Source organism: Triticum aestivum, chromosome 6B (assembly GCF_018294505.1).
Source record: "Triticum aestivum cultivar Chinese Spring chromosome 6B, IWGSC CS RefSeq v2.1, whole genome shotgun sequence".
NCBI classification, from domain to species: Eukaryota; Viridiplantae; Streptophyta; class Magnoliopsida; order Poales; family Poaceae; genus Triticum; species Triticum aestivum.
Window position 1 is genome coordinate 558,437,145 of NC_057810.1, and position 10,751 is coordinate 558,447,895.

At 45.4% G+C, this 10,751-nt stretch overlaps 1 protein-coding gene across 1 annotated transcript; it reads right to left on the bottom strand.

The window, feature by feature from the left end:
- Positions 1 to 4,109: 4,109 nt before the first annotated feature.
- Positions 4,110 to 9,607, bottom strand: LOC123137988 (pyrophosphate--fructose 6-phosphate 1-phosphotransferase subunit alpha). Its single transcript, XM_044557883.1, has 18 exons — positions 9,326 to 9,607; positions 8,552 to 8,724; positions 8,314 to 8,426; positions 7,679 to 7,867; positions 7,534 to 7,601; positions 7,332 to 7,415; positions 7,043 to 7,096; positions 6,540 to 6,620; positions 6,360 to 6,453; positions 6,175 to 6,248; positions 5,875 to 5,985; positions 5,744 to 5,788; positions 5,586 to 5,642; positions 5,367 to 5,471; positions 5,170 to 5,286; positions 4,948 to 5,051; positions 4,608 to 4,773; positions 4,110 to 4,497 (listed from the first exon to the last, which is right to left on the bottom strand). Exons 1-18 carry the CDS (start codon positions 9,590 to 9,592, stop codon positions 4,372 to 4,374), a joined length of 2,028 nt encoding a protein of 675 aa, XP_044413818.1. The 5' UTR covers positions 9,593 to 9,607; the 3' UTR covers positions 4,110 to 4,371.
- Between the last annotated feature and the right edge of the window lie 1,144 nt (positions 9,608 to 10,751).

The window sequence follows — 10,751 nt, forward strand, 5'->3', positions numbered from 1 at the left end:
ACTTAAGGAAGATCTGACTGAGCATCTGCGAACGCTTAAAGGGGAGAACTAGAACATATGTGCGAGTTGAATTGAAGTTTGAACTATTTTATTCAAAACTTAGTGAGATTGTAATATTTACATTTGAGCTAGCGTCGCATTTGAATAATTTCACTCCTCAAAGATTTTATGCTATTGTTGTAAGTGTTGCGGACTTTAAAAAAATAGAGGCTAACGTTTGGGGGACTGGGCTGGGTCACCGGTTTCTGTATCCTGATCCGCGGACGCGTCCGTACTAGTCCACGGACAAATATTGTGTTCATTTTGAGGGTCAACATTGAAGATGCCCTTTTGAAAAAACATAGAACTTTATTCATTTGCAATAACAAGTACATCGTTTATGAGGAGGGGTACAATTTCACTCAAAGGCTCCTCAAACTAGTCAAAAGTTGAAGAAAGTCTAGCTAACTTAGCAAGTTCATGGGCAACTTTATTTGCTTCTCTATGACAGTGCTTGAATCTAGTAATGGAAAAATCACAAGCCAAAAAATAATAAGCGGCAAACACTGTTGCCCCCGTACTCGTCGCCCGTCCTCCATTGTTCATGGTTTCAGTGACCTCCAAGTTATCTAAATTAATAACGAGGCGGTTTCAACCCACCTTTTGAGCAATGGATACACCATATCTAAGCGCCAAAGCTTCCGTCGTCAGGACATCTGTGCACCAATCAATTCTCCAATTTCCCCCTTCAATGAATTTTCCTTTATCGTCCCTCAAAACAGCATCAGCCTTGCCCCTAAGTAGTCATGATCAAAAGAGGCATCCATATTAAGTTTTACAAAACCACTTGGAGGTTGGATCAACCCCCTCTTTCCATAGTAGCCTTCGGTGATATAGCCATGACATATTTTTAATGTAATAGCGGGAATCTCCATAGAAATTTGGTTAGTGTCTCGGGTTTTTTGCTTATGGATCAACTTTTGCCTCTCCCACAACAGATGCCGAATTGTAATTGCAATCATCTCACAAACATTCTCAATACCCAAGATAGCCAGCTCATGTTCAGGTATAAAAATAAAAATTCAAGGACAACCTCACCAGCATAATCAACTTCGCAAGTTCTTTTAATGACCTGATCCAGCCCCATCACTCTCCAAATCTTCTTTGCTTTCTGACATTGAAATAACATATGCTTCATATCTTCTGATCCAAATGGGCAAGAAGGACAACTGGGAGAAACTTTTATGTGCCTATTCGCCAAAGTAACTCGACACTGAAGAGTGCCATGCAAAGTGCGGCATATAAAAAAATTACCTTCGCCGGGCAAGATAACTCCCATATCTCACTCCAAATAGGATCAACAGTTAGATGTCACATATTATCAGTTCTTCTAAGTTCTATCCCATGTTGGTCTTCCCATTCCACAACATAGACTGGTCGAAAAGAAAATATTCCATTTTTTTTAATAGCTCCAAGCGACAAAATCCAACATGTCATATTAAGGAAGAGGAATTGCAAGGACCCGTTGTGCGTAACTGGCCATAATGTTTGTGTAACCAGATTTCCGTCTCAATTATTAGTAACATGGTTAATTAAATCAGAGACCCTTGAGATCATATTAGTCCCTCTAGGGGTGATTTCTTTTCTATTTTCACAATTCGGTATCCAAGCATCTTTCCAAATATCAATATTATGACCATTGCGAACCAACCTGTGGTTGGATGGTTAGAGGGACTGTGGTATCCCCAGCCCACCAGGGTTCAAGTCCTGGTGCTGGCATTCATTTCTGAATTTATTTTAGGATTTCCAGCGATGCCCTTTTAGTGGGAGGAGACGTTCCCGTCGACAACGAGGTGGCTATGGTGACTTCGTAAATTTCAAGATGTATACCAGCTCAGTCTTTCGGAGGTGCTCATAGGGGTAGGGTGTGCGTGTGTGCGTTCATAGGGGTGAGTGTATGCACGTGTATATGAGCGCTTACATCTGTACTGTGTTCAACAAAAATATTATGACCATTTCCAACACGCCATATATAACCATGATTTAGACAATTAACCTCCGTCATACTACATTGTCAGGTAAAAGAGGAACCCTTCTTTATACCTTTGTATTTGATAAATCACCATTTGCACATAAGGACTCTAGATTCTCAAGAAGACGACAGCTTGTTTTACCAACATTGCCAGGTTGAAACAATGAATATCCGAGAATCTCATTCCTCCTTGGTGATAGTTGAAGATGCCCTCATGGGACAAATTTCTAAAAGGTACCCCCTAAAATTGTACTGTATCTTTTTCCGAGGAGCCCCAGTCGTGAAGAGTCGCAAGGTGGCTAAGAGCAACTCTAGCAGACCCCGCAAAACGCCCGGCCCGCAAAAATTCCGGCGAGTATGCGGGCTCGGGCCAATTTTCCGGCCAGAACAGAGCCCGCATACTCGCCCGGCCCGCAAACATTTTTGCCGCAGCCCGCAAACTGCACGCCCCGAGCACTATAAGTGCGGTTCCGCGACCCTTTTGCGGGTCCAAACCCTATCCCTCCTTCGCCGCGAGCCACCCGATTCCCCTTTCCCCTCTCCCAATTTCCCACCGCCGGCGACCCTCCGCCCCGCCTCCAGCCGCCATGTGAGGGCGAATGTGGAGCTCCGGACGCGGCTCCCACAGCATATCCGGCTGCGAGAGGGACCCGGAGCGCGAGCGGCGCGTCCGGTCCGACGGCGCGAGGAAGCGCGGCGCCCGGAAGTGGACCAACCACGGGATGTCGCCGCCGGCGAGCTTCGAGCGCCGCGAGCCGGAGGAGTACGACCGCTGATGCGCGTCCTTCTCCTCCGTGAGGTCTTCCTACGTCGGATCCTCCTCCTCCGCCGCCGCGGGGTTCCTCCCCGTGAAGAGGGAGTGGTCAGACGAGGAGGAGGAGCCGGAGCCGCCGGCGCCGTTCGCCTTCGTCCCGGTGAAGGAGGAGCCCGAGGAGCCCGCTCCGCTCGGCCGCCGCGGAGTCGTCGGGCCCGAGGACTTTGTCGCGGACTTCGACGCCATCGTCGCCGCCATCGCCGAGCGGAGCGTGCGCGAGGAGGAGGAGCGACGGCGCCACGCCAAGGAGCTCGAAGCCCTCGAGTGGCGGCAGGCGGTCGCCGCCAACGAGAAGGCTGCCGAGTGGCGCCGCATCCGCGCGGAGTAGGCGGAGAAGTACGTCGATCTATGCAGCTCCGGCGAGGAGGATTGAGCGTCCGGCTCCTCCACGACGTCGTCCAGTTTGCCGCGACCTCGCCGCCGTCAGATCCGACCCCCTAGTACTAGTTTAACGTAGTATGTAGTATAGCTATGCTTATAGTTTGTTGATCATGTGATAAACTATGTAGTATGTGATGAACTATGTTTGTGCAATTTCTCCCGCGAAAGTATTTTTTCAAAATATGCAGGTTTAGATACGGGTTCTGCTCTCCGCAAACGCGTTTTGCGGGTCGTATTTTTGCAGGGTCTGCTAGAGTTGCTCTAAGGTGGTCGAGATGGTGATGGGGACAGGGTGTTGCGGCGGGGAGTGGCGGAGGCCCGGGAGGTGACGAAGAGGGCATGGGTGGAGGACGGCGCTGCCAGATTTCTTCTGAATCTTGTGCGGCTGCATGCAGGATACGGCAAAGCACCTTGCATTGTTTTGATGTGGATCTCTAGCAGCCAGAACGTACGTAGGTTGGGGATGTTGGAACTTGGAAGAGCTTTTAGCTCCGGCTGCTGGTCGTCTGGCTTCTGTGAATCTGTCAGCAATGTTTTGCATGATGAAGGAATTGCCTTAATACGTTCATAAAGTAGTTCCGTTAAAAAGCTACTCCCTCTGTCTCAAAATATAAGAACTATATTAATGTCAAAAATGTTCTTATATTATGGGACGGAGGGAGTAGGTGGCTGCCAATGGAGTGAAATTTCTGAAGGGCCCCATAAGAAAAATTATGAACACAGGACTTGCATCCACGTCCCAACAAAATCAAACGTACTGAAAGCAACGCCGCCACTGTGCTGCGAAAGCAGATGTAACCACCACCGACCTTTCTTCATGTAAGATGGAAATCACAACAATGATCACGGCCGCCATTTGTTTTTCTCATCAGAATTGGTTCTCGTATGAATCAAAGAGAAAGCTAGAGATGGACCCTCTCGAAATTTAGATTATTAATAGATCACAGCCGACAGTTTGATCAAAATTATTCAAGTTGAGCCTCGCCAAACAGTACACCCGCATACGCTATCAGAGCCAAAAATGATAATAAAACTCTCCGAAAAACTAGGAAAAGAATAAACCATGGGATGACAAGATCACTGTCTCGAATCCCAACCATCAGATGGAGCAAAAGAGAACCAGGAAACGCGTAGTAGATTCGTAACCCACTCAAGTGCTTGGCCCTCAGAGTGGGGGCTGGCCAGTAGAAGAGGAAGTCATGATAGCCAGTGTCTCCGTCACGGAAGACATGGCACTCAGCGCCGCCTTGAGAACATCCTGAGAGCACCCAGGCTTCACTATGCTCTTCACCTGCACGACGTACAAGAGTTAGACATCACGAAGCAGAATCTTGTTTATCAATGAGAGGTGCCGTGCTTTGATGGCCTCGAGCTAAGATCTTATTGACTCATGAAAACTACCTTCTCCAAGTATTCCTGCAATTTCTTGATCCTGCCCATGTAGTCTTGATCCTCGACGCACAGTGAAATAGGCTTGGCATCAGCACCTGGCCCTTCGAATTGGAGTGGCCCAGGGTTTCTGTAGATGTCTTCCAACAAGCAGCTGGATGAATTCTGCCTCAACATCCTGGAAAACACAAGTCCATGTTTACACATGAGGTTTACATGTCTTCTTTACTATACTATCATAAAACTAACAGACGAAGAAGAATTGAAAGCAGCTCCTTGGCAAACATGGTTACTAGTAGAAAACATGACAACCTTTCTCTTCAAAAATAAAATCAACAAATTATGTACTTACTCATATGCTTTTCCTCTCAAGTCAACACTAGCCATATGCACAGCTGGCTTCCCGATTTGTGTGGTTGCAGGGCCACGTGACCATCCCTTCACGGTCATCATGGACTGATCACACAAAAACAGATGTGAGTTGCGCATTCCCTTTACCAGCTACTACTATACTTGTAAAAATTGCAGTGGTTACATGAACTAAAAGGTTTTGTAGTGATAGTGACAAACTTACCGAAATAGGAGCAGCACCACATCGCCACTTGTTCAGGGGGCTCTTAAGATTTGTCACAGTGGCCATGTAACCGTTCAAACCAGCTGCCAAGATGTGGTAACACACATGTCCCAGAACCTGAAATCAACCGCTCAAAAGATAAATAGACAGCAAAGCAATTTGCTAAGTCAAAATTAGTAAGGTGAGCTGGAACTTGCATAGGCATAATCACAGTCGAACTTCGAAGGCATTGCACCCCTAGCTTGGTAGCCAAAGAAGTGACAGATTGCATTGAACTTCTTTCCTTTGTAAGTGCCTTCCTTCTGCAAGATTACAAGGGAAACACATTATGAGCTCACAGAACCATTGCTTGTGGCACCAAAACTGGACATCCAATTAAACTGGCAGTTGTGAGCAAATCCACAGAAAATGCATACCAAACGTTTGTTCATTTCGGTCTCAACCAATTGAGCTAGAAGCTTTTCGGTTTCAATCTGCACAGATGAACATGTTAAAATCAGCAAAAATAAAGGATAAAAGAAAAAATATCAACTTTACATCAATAATCGAAAGATGATTTCATGTGTTACAGTACCTGAGAAAGTTGAGCTGAGTCATCAGATTCAGGACGGAGAAGCAGCTGCATTATAAAAAATAACTATGTTGAAGCAACAGAAACCTGATGTCAATTGTGGGATTCTGTGAATTAACTGAGACAATGCATACCTGCTGCCTAATAAATTGGGGCAAAAACTCAAATAGCGCAGATGCCCAAGGAGAAAGTTGAGAAGAGATATTCTCAACGGAAACACCTTTACCGTGGAGGCCATTAATTTCCTACAGTCAACAGCCATCATCAGTGAAATTGCAAATCAATACTTTTTTTACATAACAAGCAGGTGATCTGCGTTTGCACTATGTAGGGGGGAAACTGTTATTTATCTCAGAGCTAGGATATGTCGTAAATCCTTAATCATACAACAAATAATAAATGTAAGTGGATACTCATAAGACATATATATTTACCTGTAGAAGAGCATATAATTCAGGAATACTCTCCACAAGGCCCTCAGGAATAAGTATAACCCCATGATTCTTGTCTGTGAAAATTATAATTCAAAGCATTGATAAATTAAGACATTCAAATGGCAAGATAAGGTTACATGAATATCTCACAACTCATAGACAAAACAAAACAAAAGCAGACTTACCTTTTTCAGCCCTCGCCTGAACTGCATCACATATCTGCTTTGTGATATCAAAAATTGTGAGTTTTGATGCAGCAACCTCCTCGCCAAGGATAACCTAAGCATATGATACGGGTTAAAAAACATGCAAGGAATTTTTGCATATACAACAAGCAGGGACAAGTGAAATGAAAATATTCAAACCATATTTGGATGCGATTGAAGAGCACACTCCAATGCCACATGAGAAGCCTTCCTTCCCATCATACGGATGAAATAGTAATACTGCCAGAAAGAATAAAGCAACAAAGTAGAACAGTTTAATTCTGTAATTTGAATTTGTACAGAAATGAGCAGAAAGCCTTCTAGGGAATCTAAGTATTACCTATATGAATACTGAGAAAATAGGGACCATGCTTCATATAGGAAACCAAAAAATCAGGAAACACAGGAAGAATCCAAAGACATATACTACCACACTATGGAGCAAATAGCCTAGGCCAAACTTGTGTACACCCTATATGTGGACCTCAGAAGAAGGGTCAAGTAAACTGTGAATATAATAGCATATCCTATTCTATCAGATATTTCTTGTCTTCAGGTGTTAACCAAATAAATCAATGGAGCAGCCATAGGTTGAAAAAAAAAACATGACAAGAAAGTATGACAAAATAGCATGATATCTACTATGTGTTGTGTTATATTACCTTCTCAGCAGATAGAGCATCAGTGCACATATTGCTTATAAGTTGCGAGTTCACCTGTTAGAACAGTATGCAAGTTCAGGAACCGCTAGAAACCATGAAATAAATTAATAAGAACTACAAAAATAGCATAGCAATACAAAGAAATTTGCAAGCTGGGAAAACAATTACATAGTTAAACAGATGAACTCACAAATGCAACCACAAGATATGATTATGCACTACGAATGGAGATAGTGGAACCATCATAAGGTTAAGTATCAACACAGTAATTGAATTCAGTAGTCCCTACCTTGCATATGGTATCGAAACCAACAGTTGTCTCAACAAACTGGTTCTTAAGGTCCCCATTCAAAGTTACAGGAACACCTACAACCTATTCAATACAAAATGTGTCAGAATCATTTACAGATAGGGAAAGGTACATACTTGCACTGGGCACAAGGGATCCAGAATTAAGGTGAAGAATCAGTTAACAAGGATTTTCAGGTTACCTTTGTTGCGCACTTTGCCTCAGCAAAAGTCTCAGCAAGTTGAGCAGCATCTGTATTCGATGTGACACCTTCAAAGAAAGAACACTAATTTAGGATTAAAACAAATGTATATGACTTAAAATCTTGGTAGATTCATGTCGCATACCTCCGATTATTACAAGAGCATCCAACTTCAAAGCCTGGCAAGTAGCCATTGCACCATTGACTTGCTCCGTTGTTCTGATTTGATCCTTAGTCCGACCAAGCATATCATAACCACCTTGGTTTTTGTAGGAAGAAAGAACTTCATTTGTGATCTCCAAAGTTTTTTGTGCAAGAAGACCATCGGTTCCTCCTGTATCGACCAAAAAACACAGAATGGATATGTAAGAGGTATACATACTTCAATGAACTAAATATAAGTTGAAATGTTAACTATGTGTAGCCGTGTAGGGAAACAGGTATGCAAGGATACAGCCACAGCCAAGTGGAATTAAGGCCCTGGCCAGAGTTTTAAGTATCAGTGTTTCTTATATTTTGGATAGCAGACATAAAACAAATTATCTGAGGGGGACCTTGTAGTATATCGTTCGGAGAAACTTTTAAGTATCATTATCACTGCATTCATGACTAAACATTTAGAATGATGTGTTCACGCTATGTTAGATTGATCTTAGAACTTGGTGCAAACAAAAAGACACCAAAGTATGAATGTAATAATTCAAAATATAACCTTGGTGACTATAACATAACCAATATATTCCTGTAACCTGGAAAGTATAAAATTAGGAATTTACTCACCGAGGAAACCAATAAGTTTGCTGTTCACGTTGTGAGCTTTGATGGCCTCATGGAGTCCCCATATGACATTGTGGCCTCCTGGGGACTGCCTTCCACAGAATACAATACCAACCCTTCATCCAAAAACAAAACAATCAGATGGTTGTGTGCGCGAGCGCACAGTGAGAGCAAGAGAGCTCGAAGTAAATTTCCGCTTCTGTTTTCTCATAAGAATTTCTAACATCAGATATTGTAATACCTGACGGCAGGGTGCTCTGATATGACTTTAGCATCAGGAACATTAGCAGCCTTCCTGAGGAAATGAGCCAGTGGCTGCCCGTATGTGTGGGGATACGCGTGGCTGATTACATGAGCGCCAGCTGGATCAGCAGCGATCGCCACATCACCATACTCCACCCTCACAGTAGTGCCCTGGTTTACATGGGGAAAAACTCAGAGCATGAGCAGAGCCATCCACAGCGCGCACACACAACCATGAATTCAGCTATCAGGGCACCAGTCAACACTATCCCAAACAGGAGAAAAGGTAAATTTCAAAGCAATTGCCTAGTCAACCTAAAGTCAACAAAACAATGGATCCTAGAGAAGAATCCATCACTTTAATCCCAGTTCCAACCTTCCACTACCACCCATAAAAACACAAGCACGACAACTGAACTGAACTTTCTGAGATTCTCGTGCACTGCGGTCCCGCCGCGAGTCGGGCAACCCGAGGCATCTACGCTAGCGGAGGTCACAATTATCACGCCGCAGGCAGCGTCGACCATGAATCAGATCCCAGTCTCGCCACCCGAAAGCGACAGTCGCGTCAGATCAGTGACAAATGAGACGCCTAAGCTTAACGCCCCCGAAACACATCGAAGCAAACGCAACGCAAGCCCTGGCGCCGACGGGGCCGATCCGGCGGGGTAGCAATGCGGGATCTGGCGCTTCGCGGCCGGCCACGCCGCAGATCTGACACGCGGGGGCGGCGGGGCGGTGGTAATGGGGAGGCGGCGCGTGCAGGGTATACCTGGAGGCAGGGGGGCAGCTCGGGCTGGTAGAGAGTCCGCTTCTGCTGCACCTCCGAGAGCTCGCGCGGCACGCCGTAGTCGGAATCCATGGCCGAGCACTCGTCGCCGGCGAGGGACGGCTGCGCTGCTCGTATCGTCGATGCGTGTTTTTTTGTTGTTGGTGGTGGTGGTGACGGCTGGCTCAGTGGAGATCCGGGTGCGATGCCGGAGGAGTAAATTTTATACCGGGGGCGGGACCCCTTGCGCAAGCCAATGCGATCCCGCATCCCCCGTCCCGATGTCTCGCGTTTTCGAAATGCCTCCTGGGATCGCAGGAATATTCGCATCCGTGCCCCTGGACCCTGGATCGGCACAGCTCGGTGGGTTTTTCGGGTCTGTCCTTTGCCTGTCTCGGTGGTTCGGGCTATATGTTTGGTTTTCTGTGTCAAGGGTCTTTAATATCGAAAAGTTATTAGCTAGCCAAAAAAGGTTTTTTTTTTGCGGGTAGCTATGCAAAAAGTTGGTTTGGGTTTTTTTTTATTACCCATGGATTGGTCAATGTTGGCTGGAAAAAAAAATGGTCTTACTCCTACTCCAAACAAAAGTCAATGTTTTGGCCATGAGATTTGTTTAATAGTAAAATTCAATCTGGTCACAATACAAACACTCGATTTTTTATCGCATCGCTCAGCCACGCAACCCGGCCGCCTCCTCAACCTAGACGCCACCGGTGCTCTAGGTTCTGCGCCTCCCGTCGGCGGCGGCGGCAGTCTGCCTCATCTTTTGTGGCCTTTAGGATCATGGAGGCGCGGTGGATACCGGCTTTTGCCAAAGGGAGTGCTTTGTTTTCTACTTTATTCTATGTTTTGTTAGGGTTTGTGTCATGCTCAGAGAGACGAGGCGGCGGTGGCTCTTCGTAGATGGAATAAGGTTCCCTCCGTTAAGCCCTCGTTTCGGCGGTGCTTCTAGCATCGTTGGAGGGCATGTGGAGGTTTGTCTTCGGCGAATCTCGCGAGATTTGGTCGTCGTTTGTCTTCGGTGGATCCATGTTGATCCGGTCTTCGTTCCTTAGTGATCGTTTGTCTACGGGTTAGATCATTTCGATATACGCTTCTCTTCATTGCGGGTGTTTGTTGTTCTTGTGCGCTAGTCCTGTAGGGTCTTAGATGACGGCTTCCCGAATGTCTACTACAACAAGGTTTGTCCGGCTCCGGTGAGGGAGGGGTGATAACGACGGCGCGCCTTCGGCTTGCTCCAGTGCTTGTAGACGTCGCTAGATGGTCTACGGACCTAGATGTAATTTTTACTCCTGGTGTTCTTTGTTCTACCTTAATAGTTGATGAATAGATCGAAAGTTTTTCCGAAAAAAAACAATCCAAACACTCATACCATGTTGGTTTAATGTCCTTGTGAATCACTTGGACTGATTTACCACACATTGTCCGG